General features: G+C 42.2%; 1 protein-coding gene across 3 annotated transcripts in view; it reads right to left on the reverse strand.

Moving 5' to 3' along the window:
- The window catches only part of ZCCHC17 (zinc finger CCHC-type containing 17), a 31,105-nt gene that overhangs the window by 4,494 nt on the left and 11,016 nt on the right, over positions 1 to 15,595 (reverse strand). For all 3 annotated transcript variants that reach the window (XM_025212492.1, XM_025212491.1, XM_014523272.2), the window contains 3 exons: positions 14,057 to 14,148; positions 13,166 to 13,266; positions 8,727 to 8,866 (listed from right to left, as the gene is read on the reverse strand). In XM_025212492.1, the coding sequence (XP_025068277.1) occupies positions 8,727 to 8,866; positions 13,166 to 13,266; positions 14,057 to 14,148 (333 nt within the window). The remainder of the gene's footprint in view (positions 1 to 8,726; positions 8,867 to 13,165; positions 13,267 to 14,056; positions 14,149 to 15,595) is intronic.

Raw genomic sequence — 15,595 nt, forward strand, 5'->3', positions numbered from 1 at the left:
CTCCTGCAGGCAGGAGCTCCTTTCCCCACTTACCAGCTGTCCAGGTGTGCACCATCATGCTCGGTGCCTCCACATGGGGCTCCCAGATGGAGTGCCAGGAAACCCATGGAGGGGGAGGCACAGAGCCCACCCAGTCCAGTGGCATACAACCTCCCAAAGCCCACCCCCCACCAGCTTTCAGAGGGGCAGCCACAAGCCAGTAATAATTGGTTTCTGGAGGGGCCCTGCAGGCCAGATAGAATAGCCTGGCCCTGTATTTTGCCTGCCCCTGCTCTAGCCCATCAACAACACTAACTGACTTTAACAAAATTCTGTAGTCCTGATATACTTTACAAACATCAGTTAGGAGCCCAGGTCCGTTAAACCTAGACAGTGCTGGTCCTTTATGATGCATTATCAACTTCTTCCTCTAGTTTCTCAAAATCCAGAAGTAGGGCTCTTCATATGCAAGGGAGCACTTTGAATTTTCACGTGGTTCATGGTTAAAAAAATCACTGCCTATGGTTTGAAACAGGTTAGAACAACTCCAGAGAGGAACAAGGGAGAAAATATGGCAAACAAATCCCATCCCTTCCAGATCACAGGAAGCAACTGACAAGCCACACTTACTCCCTAAGGATATTTGAGTGTCACAGTTCTGCCGTGGGATGGTCTCATTTATGAGCCTGAGCCTACTCTTCACAGAGCATGCTTTAGACAGGGTCTCTGACCTTCATTACAGCTGCATACCCAGGGGTGAATAAGATATATACTAACAATAAACTACTGTATTGAATTTTTTTCAGCTGTAACCCTCTCTGCCCCAGCTTCCTTCTTCCCTACTCTTTGGTCATTGTCACCAATGTATACATCTTAGTTAGACTGGGGTCACACCCAGTCACTGTCATGCTCTGTAATTATTACTGTAAACAGTGTTCCATTCTGTGTGCGCTATTTATGATCATGTATTCCTCCAATATGAAGCATTAACATCACAGGAAAGGAAAAGAGTAAGTGGAATTAGCCATCCAGCGATTAAAGCGGACCAGGTATGGCCTGGAAGAAAATAACCGTTTGTAGGGAATGGGGTTGGCTTCCTCTGTTCATTGAAAACTTACTATGGTATTGGGGGAGCAGTAGCAGGTTCCTCCATCAGGGACTGTAGTTCACTCCCCTCCTTCTAGTGAAGAACAGGCTGTTGGTACAAGCTTGCTGCACAGAGTCCATAACTCAAGTCAGCTGAGCATATACCAACCTGGTGGAGAAACCCTGAGGTCTCTGCATTTGCTTCTCAGTGGGTTAGATGAACAAAAGGAATCTCAATAAATCTGACAAAAAGTCCCCTTTTATTTTCCTTTTTAAATTAAACTGGATGAAAGATGGTTAACATGGCTCAAGGTCTTGTTGTGAACATGCCTCGAGGAACGGAAGGACAGGAAGTGGGGCAGCAAACTAATGGTAGCCCCAAACATAACCCTTTCACTGTTTCTGTCATATAAAGGATGATTTACATTCCCCTGTGGAAGGGGATGTAATGGAAGAAGCCAAGAGCCACCAAGCCAACAGATCTGATCATTACCTTAGCAAAGATGTCATCTCATAACCTCAACCCCCTCCCTAGGCTGCAGAAGGTGGAGGGGGAGTTACCGGAACAGTCTGGCTGTAAATCACTCCTCCCTTGTCACAGCTGTTAGAGCTGTGCAGTCACTCGGTGAGGACATAGAAATGAATAGTCAAGCCCAAAGATAGTTACATAATTCATGGGACTGCAGACACTAGTCCTAGGGGAACTAAGCAATTCCTTCCAGTTCAGCAGCCAATATGGGGCAGCATGTCTACACTCTAACCAAATGAGATAGTGAAGTCTTTTAAAAAAGCCTGACATGGTAAAAAGGATATGCAGCATACACCCAGAAAACCAGCAAGGGATAACTTTATTCTGATTTGGAAAACGCCTACATATAATACTCAGTTATGGAAGTGCTCTTATTTTGCTCCATTCTGTGTCTCCATTTGAGCCCCTGTATTATTACAGCAGATGTCTGGCAGTGCCTGCTGTGCATTTGTTGCTCACTAAACCCCCAAAAGTGACAATGACAACTTGCCAAGAAGCAGGTCAGACAGATTCCATGTACAGAAAGCTCACTCCATATGTACAGGGTTGCTGGTTGTAGCCATGTTGGTCTAAGGACACAGGCAGGCAAGGTCTGCATGTTGAGAATTAGTTTCTTTTCTACCTTGGAGAGTACAACATCAGCAGTCTCCCTCTGCCTGAAGAAGGGCGTTTGTGCCTGACAGCTTGCAAAGAACATTTTTTCCAACTATTTAGTTGATCTAATAAAAGCTAGCACTCCATACGTACAAACTTAAGAACATTTAAAATTTGTAATTAGGCCAGAGTACGTCATTATCTAGATAATGAACACAAGAGCCTATTTCTCAAGAGGAGTGCGGGCTGATAAGCAATTAGCACCTTAACAGTTAGTATGAAATGAAAAAGTGACACAAGCAGCAGAATGAATAAAGACAACAAAGCGGTGAGAAGAGAATGAGGCAGTGTGAAGAAAAGAAGCCTAAATGGCTTTTATGGAGTGAAAGTTGTATAGCATTGCATAGGAAATCTTCAGACTTCACACTTCAGAGACAATCCAGACTTCCCCTGGTTTCTGAACACCCCCTTAATACAGTCTTTTACCCCAAGTTTGGAGATGCAAATATTTAGTTGATACCAAGGGGGAGGGAGCAGAGGGGGGAGAACTGACACAAAAGTAACATTCCCAGTAAGTTTGAGTGCTTAAGCCAATAGTTCCCAATCTTTTTTAGACTCAAGACATTCCTCAGAAAATGCCAGCTCTTAAGTTTTCACTAATTTTTTTCATTATGGAAAATAAAAACAATGCTACTGCAAAAACAAGATAGACCACAACAGGTCAAAATGCTGGCACTATGGACTTCTATTCAAAATCTCTAGGTTTACCCTGCTAATCATGTATACATTTAACAGTGCTACTATTGCATGGCACCCTTAAAAGGACTTCACAGCACCCCCAGGTACCCTGGCACCCTGGCTGAGAATCACTAGTTTAAGAAGGTGCTTGGAGTCCTGGGACCTAAATAAAAGAACAAAGCATCAAGTCTACTTCAAGATGACCCATAAGTTATTAAAATATTAAATAGGAAGATCCTTAGCTGTAACAACTGTCACAGGTCCACAAAGGCACAAAGTCTGTGTCAGGAACAAGTTGCTTATTTCATGTATTTTAAATTTTCCATTAAATTAGTTAAAAAACAAAAACAAAAAAACAAAAAAACAACAACAGAAGGGAGAAGATTAAAAAAAAATCAGAGCCAGTGCATTAGAACAGTATGTCAAAGAAAACCTGAAGATTAAGAGTTAAATCTTCAGAAAAAGTGGAGGCAATAAGAAAAAGTTTCTCTATGCTTGTGTTGAATAAGCATTAGCTAACCTTATGGATGAACTGTTCTTTCATTCAAGGGCTTGGGAAACATTTTCAACATGCCAAAGGCTAAAAATATGACAGGATGTCCCATCACAATCTCTTCAGTGTTAGCAAGGGAACAGAGAGTACAAGGTAGTAGATATTAAGTGGCCTTACGCTGGTGAGAAATCAAAGCATTTCTTTTTCTGTGAAGGTGGAAAGGCATTAACAGACCGTCCCTGTATAACTACATTAACAGCAAACAGCTACATTCAGCATCTTTCTCATTCATAATGAGGCAAAATGGCTGAAAACGGAAATCTGGACACTATGAGTCTGGTTTTCTGTTTATGAAAGAACAAGTTATGTAAGATGCTAAATTCTGCACAGCAAAGAAGCTGTATTGTGGAGAAGTTGGTTTCTAAACCAGTTTCTTGGTGATAATGCAAATAAGCCAAAAGTTTAGCTAGATGTTTGGTTTTCAGATTGAGTCTGTAGAATCAGAAATTAGGGTGGACTTTCCTTTTCTTTGTTAAATGGGACCCAGATTCAAAGATGCTCAGAGATTGAGACACACAGAACAAATGTGCAACTTGGTGTATTAAGATATTTTATTCTTCAAGCCTAATTTGGGCCTGCATCTTCCCCTAAAATGGAGCCAATCAGACTTAAATTCACCTGTATAGTTTACAGATTTTGGAAACTGGCAAACAAGAGAACATATATGATTGAGCAAGGAAGATAATTTTGAAGTTGCAGCTTGGAAGTGTATATATACACACTTATATAATACCATTCTAATTCTTTTGTAAAGTCACCTGTGAGTCAGTGTCACCCTGTTCTTAGGCTATTTTTTAAGAAAGCTTATTCTTCTGAAATGTATTTAATTTCAGGGTGCAAGGAAACCCACAGTTTACCAAGTAGCTGAAACAGCCAAACAAGATGTAGTGGGGAATGAAGCTCTTACTGTAAAGACTTGGTAGTCCATTCCATATGAGAAATCCAGGGGTCTCAACTACAATATTCAGACCTTAATACCTTTGTGGCTCTCAGCAAAAATTAGAGTATCCCCTCTAGATTTACTCCTGATATCATTTTCAGCAAGACCTCCATTATGTAAATCCAATTATATTGTTCCATTCCTTTTAAAGTACTAGTTAGACCACATTTGATTGACATAGTCCAGTGTGCTGCTCTTCATATGAAGAAAGATGTAGCAAAGCTCCAGAGAGCACAGCAGACTGAGCAGGTGAAAGGAAAGAGGCTTAAATGTGAAGAGGGATTGAAAAGAATGGGATTTAACTCTGAGACAGGAAACAGTTAAGAAATGGCAGAACAAGTATTTATGCTAGCCAAGGGTTAGCACAGAGTTATTCCTAATGACCTAGAAGTCATCAAACAGATGGGGATTAAGGAGGTGCAGGTTTCAGTGAAAAGGGAACATATGCAAGAAGAATTCTAAGAACTACTTCACAGAGGGGGAATTCATGGAATGAATCTGCAGACAAAACAGCATTAATGTGTCATATTTATCTATAATGTAATTCCACTGAAGTCATAAACACCAGGAATGAAAATGATGCAATGCATTTCAGAAGAAAACTGGACACCCAAGTGGAACATGTTAAAGGGGATTCATTTTTGTTCCTGGGTATAGCTGACCCCTTCTAGAGGGTAAATCTGCTGGTTGGGCCAGCAACACAAGATCCCACTTTTCTTTTTTTTTAAAGCATGTTTCCCCACTACAGCAGCTCAGCCTGGCCAGAATATACCATTTTTCTGAGGAAGAGGGGTTTTTTGCCCTCCCATGTCCAAAAAGAATTTTAAAAAGTTAAAGCATTTAAAATAACAACATTCTTGAGGCATCTTTCATAATACTTGTTGTTATCTTTGGTGCTTTGTTACTACAATATCTACACTTTTCATAGTAAATTAAAACTGATAATATCAACTCACCCCTTTACAAACATCCCAGTTGCAATGCTATGTCCCATTTCTTATACTGCATGCAGCCTGCAAGCTTTGTCTCAAAGTATTGTGCATTTTAAGTTATGTACAATAAGTGCAGATCTATCAAATCATTCAAAATAGGAGGGACCCAAGGCTGACTTCTAATCTTATTCTTATGCTACTATGCCAAAAAGTAAGGATGTCTACATATCCCTTTTAGAGACAGGAATTGTGGATAAACTACAGCTAGGGCCATTTCATTAGATGGCAATATGGTGACATGGAACTGTTCTATATTAAATTTAAGAATGTGAATACATCCAGGTCTGTAGAATCAAGTTTACCATGTAGTTATACCGAGTTATGAGAATACTCTGTACAAATATATTACTACAGCTTTAATAAGGGGTTTGCTGGAAAGACAAGCAAAAAGGCAACTCAACGGTTCCCAGAGGAGAACGTCATGCGACAGACTGTAACAGGAGGCTTGGTGCTCCTGTTACTTTAAGTGAAGGCGGACTGCAAATGGAGCAGTCTAGAGGTGCTGCAAGGGGCGATCAGAAGTCACATAACCCAAAGGGGGCTGGGCTTACAGGATACAAGCCTAGAGCCTGAGTTGGGCATGATCTGATTCTGGCAGCCAAGATGTGAAAAACTCCTGAACAGCAGGGCTGCAGCCAGGCTCCTGGCAAACACCTACACTGGGATAAGCAGGTGGATGGTTGTGAGATCAAGGAGGATCAGGGACCCATAGGCCGCAAAGGGAGAGAAGCAGAGTCAGTGACTTGTAGGCCCAGGAGGACCAAGTGGGGCCAGGGAGCCCTGAAGTCTCAACTGGCCTAGAAGCGAGCCCAGGAGCAGCCAAAGGTCCAGGACAGACCATAGCCAGAGACCAACAGGGTCAGGCACCCGCAGCCCAGAGAAGGGTGGAGTCAGAGCCAGGGGTCCAGTGCCTCAGGAGAGGCAGGATCAGGGTCAGGGATCCAGAGCTGCACTTGGGAGCAGCCAAGTGGGGAAAAGTGCCTAGGTGTACACAGAGCCAGAGACAGTTCAATAGTGAACAATGACATCTGCAAGGTATGGGCATGGTGTAAGGGGTGGTTAGAGCCACGTTATATGCCCATAAGGTAAAGTAGAGTCACCTGAATACCAACATGGGATTGGAGATCCCTGGGGCAGCCTCACTTTCAAAAAAATCTAAGAACAACAAGGCATGGCAGGCCAAGAGAAATGGAGTAAGCTGGAGGAGTGAGGGCAGAGCAAGGGGCTGAGCAGCCACCAGGGGGGAATTGTGGCCACCCCTGGAATGAGTGCTTGTTACACAGACACCTGAGACAACTGGGAAAGCAATTAGCGGTGGGTATCCTATATCATGTCTCCAACGTGTTACAAGTTTTATTTTACAATGCTTGGAACCAACTGATCAAAGGGTGATAGAGCAGTAAAAGTGATTAATTCTTGGAGACAGGAAATGACCAAAGGAACATATAACATTTAAAGGACTGCACAAAGCAAGAACAGAAAGAGATGGAGAGACCGACTGACTGACCAAACTGATGATAAATTAAGGGAAGAGACTGATCCCGACTCCAGTTGACTCAGAGTTACGGGAGCTTTTTTCTGCTAGCTCTTCCTATAGATGGAGAGGCTATAGGCTAAATATGCATAAAATCCCTTTTGCTGTTCTGTGATAATGAAATAGCACTGCTGTAAGAAAGTCATTGTCACTGTCTACCACCACTGGCTCCTCTTGGACAGCAGAACTTCAGGTATTAATGATAACTCAGGCCTGCCAAGGTAAATCTGGTTGATCATAACAGACTGCTATGTCAAAGCCTGGCCTGAGAGGGAGAACCACATGACTCAACCCAAACAGGAAGGCAAGAGCAAAAATTTGAGACGGGGGTGGGGAGCAAGGGGCAGAGCTGTAGTTCCCTGATAAATGAACTGTCCATTCAATCATTTGTTTTGGAGAAGAGAATAAAAAGAATGCACAAGTCTTGGTCTCAAATGTTTCTCCTGCTAATCTATTTTATCTGAAGAATTGTATAACTTAAAACTTCAAATCTAAGATGTCATCGGTATAAGAATACAGTGGGGAGGAGGAAGTTGAAGGAAAACAGATTAACAATATGGCTGCAATATGGCACATGAGAGGCACTCTGCACTGGAAGTATTTTGTAGTCTGACATTCTGCTTTTAACTCAGATGCTCAGAACAGCAGCAGTTTCAGTAACACAATGGGGCTTAGGTGGCCCAGCTGTGGGAAATGAGTTACAAAGTAAATGTCAAATTAAAGCTGATATGGTTGGGGTCTAGAGCAGAAGGAGCTGCATTGCAGCCTAAGGCTGATGCAATGGATACTACTATATACTTGATCACTGCATCAAAGCAGAAGCATCAAATAGTAGCGTGTAATAGATATATGATCTCTCTCTCCCAATCCTCATAAATTAAAGTGAAACAGAAAAACAAAGAGCAAGTTCGTTTCAGAGCTGGCAATGAAATATGATGGAATATGAGCCTGCGTGTGGATGAAACTAGGTCATTTAGGTTTGGTCACGATATCAGTTCCTAAGCCCTGCCCCCCCGCCCCTAGCCTTTTTTTTTAATTTTTATTTTTTTTGAGGGGGGGAGGGGGGTGCAGAGGGGACAGAAAGAGAATGCTAGTCGGGTGGGGACGGGGCAGGGGACAAGAGGCAATCCACTTCAGAGAGCCAGGCAATTTAAATATGACGAGACTGGGGGATGGACAGTAAGACATCCCCTTCCTCACTATAAAAACCACTCAGGATGCTGACAGACATGAAAAAAAAACCAACCAAAAAACCATGTTCTTTACTGGAAGAGGCAGCGCATTAGGTCAACTCAGCTCCGCAGCATCTGTATAGATTGTGTGCTTCAGCAGGGTTCTTTGGTGCTTTTATCTAAAGCTGATTTAGTTACAGCACCAAAAAAGCCCTGCTGAAGTGCCTGATCTATATAGATGTTGGGCAAGCTGGGTCAAAGTAACACGATGCCTCTTCTGGCCATGTGCTGGGCTCAGCATGGAGGCATAGTAGGTTTAAAGTAAAGCACCGTTTTTTGGGGGCGGGGGGCGGGATACTAGGATAACAGGGACCTTAGAAATATCCAAGGTGAATTTATGAAACTAGCTTACGGATAACTTGAAAAGTTGCATAAAGTTTTCCTGTTTCTCCTCAGAAACTGTACAAGACCCAGCCACTGCCCTTTTCCAAACTACTGAGCTGCCTGCTCATTATTTTTCTTTATAAGTTAACATGTTCCCTGGAGTGACATTTGTCACCTGGAACACACTTCTGCATCCAACTACAATAGGAGGAATAAACCTTGTACCTTTTTTCTTTTCTTTGAAGAACTGTCAGGCTGACTGAGCTTTTTATCTCCTTCACATTCTTCTGCTGCTTCTTCCTCTTCTGGAATCAGACTGTACTTGGTCCCTCCAGGCTGCATGAAACATTCTTTGGCAAAATGACCTGCAAAGCAATGTTTGAAGTGGGGAAGAAAAAAATAAAAATAACAAACCCTTCCTTAGTGGGGAACTCCTTTCCAGGATCAACATGAACATTCAAAATTGGACTCCATTTCTATAGTGGTCATTTCAGTATGCTGATTTTAAAACTATAGAAATATCACTTAAAATGACATAACATCCTATCAAGACCAAAAGAATACAGTGGGTGACTCCACCTTTATCATGGAGCTGCCTGGGCAGAACTCTTCCCTTCTCCATGCTCCCTCATCTGTCCCCACCACTCTATTGTCTGGCTATCTATTTACAGTGTGAACTCCATAAGGCAGGGACTATCTCACTATACAAGTCCCACTCCAGTGGAGTTCTTGTGAGACATCCTGACCCCAAATTTGGTCAGATACACCTTTGAGAGACATGTTCAGGGGGTTCTCATACCTACAGAGGTGTTCTTCAGTCCCTAACTCCTCTCTGCTGTCTCCTGTTTGACTACTGAGACCAGAGTAAGGTGCATATGCTTCCTGAGAATGCTTCAGATGTATGTAAATGGCTAAAATAAGAAACCATACCTCAGCCTTACTACATTAGCAAATTTTGTCTAAAGTTTCCTGGGTGTAAAGTGCTTTAGTCCGCCAGTGACTTAGCTTAGCAATGCAGGCTGAGTGTTTGGGAGAATATCTTGGCTTGGACAAAAGTGAAAGCTGAATTCTTAGAGTGTAGGGCTAAGATGCAGAGATAAAGTAAAATAATTGCTCCGATATTTTCTTTTGTTTGTTGAATCTTATATTTTTGTCTGTACCCCAACATACAGTTACTGATTTCTTAGGAGTGCTCATTTTTACAATAAATCCCTCTCTCATTCCTTATAGCTTACTTATTGCTAGTGGCAAGCATGATTTCAGAGCATTTCACCATGCATACAGGCCTCTTCTATGGAAGGACGGGATCTGTAATCTCTGAGCACAAGAGCAGAAAAGAGCATGATCTTTCTAGCTGGCAAAATCTCTTCTGTTAAGAGCTGGCAAAACATGGGTGAGACGGGTAAAACTGAGATATGCCACAGAGCCAACTTTTTGGCCCAGGGTATCTTAGTCTATTTTCGGCAGTCAAGTAGCAGACAGCTGAGAGGGGTCTGGGGCTGAAGGACACCCCCACTGGTGTGAGAGCTCCTTGTGAGTGTCTGTTAAAAGTACATTTGACTGAATCTAGGGTTAGGGTAAATAATGAACTAACTTGCTCAGTCAGCACTCTCTGAAACTGCTGGATACTGAAAATGGGAGTGACTGTTACATCTATTTGATTTTGTTACACCATGTGCAAAGTACAAAAGCATTTGCTCATGAGTTAGAATAGCCTGTTAGTACCCCCACCTTGCATCTTTTACTCAAAAGGGACAGAGGAAAGGAAGGGATGAGGAAAGGATTAGTATCTGCAACCAACTGACAAAAACTAGGTCTAAACTCATCTCAATGGCATTTCCCCATCTCTCAACTTTTGAATGATATCATAAGTTAATTCTAACTTGTCAGGGAATGTTCTAACCACAAATGGCCAGGAACCTGTTGATTTTGATTAAAAATGGAAACAGCTTTGACCACATCTGTCATTGTCTGTGCATCAGAACACTGACCGGGGCAGCTATTAGTCCCACATCTCCATTTCAGCTCTGCTCATTGTCCCATTTTAGCAGAAAATGGTGACTTTAAAACTTCTCTCCCAGGAATAAAGGATATAAAAAAAGTGAGGAGGCAGCAAGTGAATGAGGGACCCTGGCACAAAGAACAAACAAGGTAAACAAAAGCCCTGACACACAGTGAAGGGGGAAAACAGAAACTACAGAACTCCTAAGCACAAGGCAGTGGGGACTGGGACTTGTAGCGAGTCCCTGTTATACTAGGAGAGAGCCACAGAGAAGATGCTATAATGTACTGAGCCTCCGATATGCATGCAGTGCACATAGTTTGCAGGGGCCACAACCCTCTAGTACTTAAAAATAAAATAAAATAATGATTTAGAATCTCCATTCAGGGGCTGTTTTGTGCTCTACAGAGACAGGAGAGAATTTAGATACCATGAAAAAGCAGGCTTTCAGACAGTGTGGTATAGTGGCCAGATAATTAGACAGGAACTCAGAAGACAAAAGGTCTAGTCCTGCCTCTTCACTGGCTTATTGGATGACCCAGGGCAAGTCATATCATCTATTTGCTTCCTCCCTTGTGAAATAAGGATAGATAGTGTTCGTTCATTTTTGTGAAACACTGAAATAAATTAGGCCCTATAAGATCAACAGGCATTTAACATGTAATTTAGAAGAAAAACATGCTTTGTCCAGACTCTAAATTAATCAAACATATTTTAACTAGTTTAAAAGGGACACCATCAACTGTTCCAATCTAGCTATATGGCTGCTACAGGAGCATGCAGATGACAAATTAGCTAAACCTTTGAACCCAAATGAAATAGGGCGGTAGCTTGAAGCAGTTTTGCTACATTTGTAGTGCAACAGAACCAAGCATGATGAAGCTGTTACTTCATAACAGCTTATACTGGCATCCTTTGAGATCTATACAACTATTACATTTGTCTATTCTATGCTGTGAGTCAACTGTAGCCCAGTAGAGTATGTTTGCATGCATGCTTATTATACATAAAACAATGCTTGGAAACTGAACCCAAGTAGACCTGATCCACCTTACAACACTATGAAAATAGCATTTCATTTCCCCCCCCTTGAATTTCAGACATTTAAATTACATTAAGACATTAAAGACATTAAAGCTTTCATTATTAGGTGCAGCAATAAGAAGTGTTACACTGCATGTATCCTTTAATATTCAATATTTAATCTTCACTGATTAAGCAACCTGGGGATAGCGAATATAAACCCTGTTAAGTGACCTTGTGTTAATCAGGCAAAACAAATATCCTGGTGTCTGAACAGAAAGATATAGCAGACTTGCCAGGGCAGGGGCTTCAAGCAACCAAGGGAGCATAAAGCAGAGGGCTTAAATCAATGTCAAGGAAGCCTCTTAAGTGACACTGAAGTCATAAAAAATAACAATTGAAAACTAGCTTTGTTCTGAATCTGCCCCAGAGATAACAATTTACAGACCAATTGCTGAGCTCTAAAAACAGCTCCTGCCAACACAGATTGCCCGGCCATTAGGGATGGAACAAAACCATTAAAAATTATATATATATAACTGAACTAGGTAGGGATGTAACATAAAGGAAGGCTTTCTAGCAGCATTTGGCCATCTTCACTGGCCAGGGATCCACCTTTAGCATTAACAGAAAGTATGTTTAAGCCCATGCTTATTAACTTTTCCTAGCACAGCACGAAGTCCAGCATAACCATTATCTAATGACCAACATGAGATAAAGTAGGGCAGAATACAAATCCCACATGCAATCAGCATCTTTAACTGAAAGCTAATGTTGCTGGACTACAGACTGCATCAACAACAACAACAACAAAATCACAACAAATTAAGAAAATCATCAGTTAAACCAAGACTCACTTCCTCAGCAACCTTAGCACAAAAATCTTCCTCTTAAACTTGCTCATTTTTTATTCTAAAGCAACCATTTGCATGCATCCTGTTCTTAGTAAGTGATGGAACTAAGCTGTTCCATTGGTTTCCCTTGGCATACACATGGAGATGAAACAATTAAAACAGCTAAAGGAGGAAAGGTCAGCTGAATTTGCTGTTACTGTTTTTATCTATCTGCTCTATCCTGGGAAATGGGAATCTAAACTGCAATAAAGTACTCTGTTTCTTTCAGTGGTTAATCACTGCAGTTCAGCTTCACTTACTGTGGGACAGGAGCAAACAGATAAAACCAATACCTACAAAACAGCTGATATAGGCTCATGAGCAGTAAGTCCCCTCCATCATTTAAAGCAGTAAAACCAACCTGTCCACACCCATAGTTAAGTGGTGAGAATGGCAAAGAGTCTCATTTTCTTAACTGCACAATAAAAAACAGTATCCTATCTGTGAAACACTGTACTATATGTGGAAGAGGAAAATGAACTTCAAAAATAATTGAGATAAGTAGCAAATATCTAAACAGATGAAATTACAAGTGTTTTATCTGCAAGGGGTTAGGCAACATCAGATACAAAAATAATAGGAAAAAAAAAATACAGCTCTTCCTTGTTACCCAAGTTGGTAAACTACAGTCAATCTTTAAAGCAAGAAAGGAGGAAATCTTGTTTCAACTGCAGTCACTTTCTGGCTATAACGTAAGTCAAGACAAAAACGAGCACAATACAACAAGAATGAGTATACAAGCATACCTTTGCAGCCACACTTCTTGCAAGTGGTGTTCAAAACAGCTTCAAGGGTGATCTTTTGACTAGTGTAGTCTCTGAATGAACGTTTCTTCCGTTCATCTTGACTGGAAAAACAAGAGATTATTTTTACCTATGGTCTTATGTTCAATTTAATGTATTATCTTGGAAACTTTTGTCTGAGTTTTCAAACAGTTGCTTAAAGATAAACATCTAAATCCATAGCTGGCATCTAAAAGGTAATGTTCTACTTAATGCAGCTGAGGAAGTACTTGGTAGGAGTAGGGCACAGAAAACTAATACGATGTCCGTCTGTTTGTTTCTGGGTAAAATAGGTTACACTTCACTACTAAGTTACAAAATTTAGGCAAACTTGTACAGCCAGCGTATATAAAGCCATTGTTCTCAAAGCTACCTCACAGATACTCTACCTTAACACAGTTACAGATGCATGTTAACCAAAGTAAAATAATTAAATGGAGTCACAGTAAAGAGCAAGCAAGGGGACTTTGATACATTTGTACAATTTAGTGGGGCTGCATGTTAACAACAAAATCAAACCCAAACCCACAATGGTAGCCTGAATATAGCCTTCAGGATATGAAGAAAGATACCTCAAAAGTGTCATTAGGAAAAAGAATATTTTGCTGTCAAATATGAGGTTTGGGACTTGCCTGCAGTGCTTTGTGCACAGGCTGGCAGGGACTGACAACCTGACTGAGGAAACATTTTTTGGTGATGTCTCCATCTATGTCACTAATGGGCTTGAGGGATAACTCTTCAATGGCAGGAGAAACAGGTCACATTGCATCAGGGGAGCAGGGAACTAAGGAGAGGAAAGTGTGAACAAGAGCAATCTGGCCAGCTTGTTATATCCAGCTCAGGAGATTTACCTACTCAAGGGAAACATTGTTTGGGTCTAGGTCCTTTCCTGTTCCTTGGTTGACAACCTTCATAGAAAGAGACAGCTTCAACTTGTCGTCTTTCATCTGAAACAAATGAACATGTGGGGAGAAAGACAGCAGTGTTAATTACCACTAGGGACCACAGAGAAATCTGTCACCTAGCACAGGAATGTGTGCTATTCTGGTACAGATGCTACATCAAAATGTTTATTATGAAAAATGTATTTCAATTGTACTTACAACTGGTAGCACTGTTAATATACTAAAGTCCATTAACTTATCTCAGGAAAAAAAAAACATACACGAATGACCAATTTGCCATTTTTAATCCTAGCCAGGGGAAAAGGTGCAAGATGACTCTTAAATGGGATATTATTAAATAACCTGCCCACAAGAAAAGTTGCTTCCTGGACTAGACGGTTTGTGGTTGTCTTCTTCTCTGAGACTTTATATCCCTTACACCTTGTTATCCTCTTACATAACTGGGAATATTCTAATTATTTGTATTAAAGGCTTATACTTTTCCAAATCCTAATAAACTCCTGATCTTCGTATTAGCTCACAGGAGTGGGTTTCATGTAGCATGTGATCTTTTAATATATTTACTTGAATATAAGGCAATTTGTCGTACCTCACCTCTCCCCCACAATTCAGCTGGGGGGGGGGGGGCAGAAAACTCTCATCATACGTTAGAGTACGGGCCAGGCAAGCAGCTACTGCAGTTCCAGAGGGTGGCGCATGTGGCTACAGGGTCCATGGGAAAGCACAAGTAAGGGGTGCGTGGGGGAACATGGGAGGAGAAGGGCAGAGCGGGATTCGAAGGGAAGGGATGAGCACAGCAGAACAAGCAGAAACAGGGACACAAGTGCAAGGAAACAGCACAGGGGAAGGGACATGAGGAGCACCCCTTGTTCCATGGTCCCCCCCACACCGCACACCCTTCACCAATGCTCCCCCCTGTACCCCACGTGGGGAAAGAGCACACGGTGCAGGGGGAAACACTGGGAAACAGTTTGTAGTCACGGTGCTGAGGAAAGCATGGGGAAGAGGCACATGGTCCTGGGCAGGGATGGCAGGGGGAGCATGAGTGAAAGAATGCATGGAGTGCGCGGAGAGCAAGGAAAAGGTGCTGGGGATGGGGCACAGGGAAAGGGATTTGTAAGGTGCAGGTGAAGTGGAGTGTGGAGAAAGACGAGGCAGGGAAGGGGCATGCAGTGCAGGGACAGCATAGGGAAGGGGCGCAGAGAGCAGCACGGTTGCTGCTGCAGCTCCAGACCCAACCCCACTGGGCCTAGAGGCAGAAGATGGAGCCTGGCCTGGCCAGTGCTCCATGTCCCCCGCAGAGACAGAGCAATAGTAGCTGCAAAAGAAGGGAGGAGAAGGTCAGGCACAAAAAGGGGACAACTGATAGGCAGAAGGCGGCACTGGGGGGAGGGGGGGAGGGGGACAACAAAGGGCATGGGGCAGGCTGCCTCCGCTGCTTTCTCTGCTACTACTTTCCCTATTGCACCAGTGGGGAGCAATGAATCTA

The sequence above is a fragment of the Alligator sinensis genome, unplaced genomic scaffold (assembly GCF_000455745.1).
Source record: "Alligator sinensis unplaced genomic scaffold, ASM45574v1 scaffold3_1, whole genome shotgun sequence".
NCBI classification, from domain to species: Eukaryota; Metazoa; Chordata; order Crocodylia; family Alligatoridae; genus Alligator; species Alligator sinensis.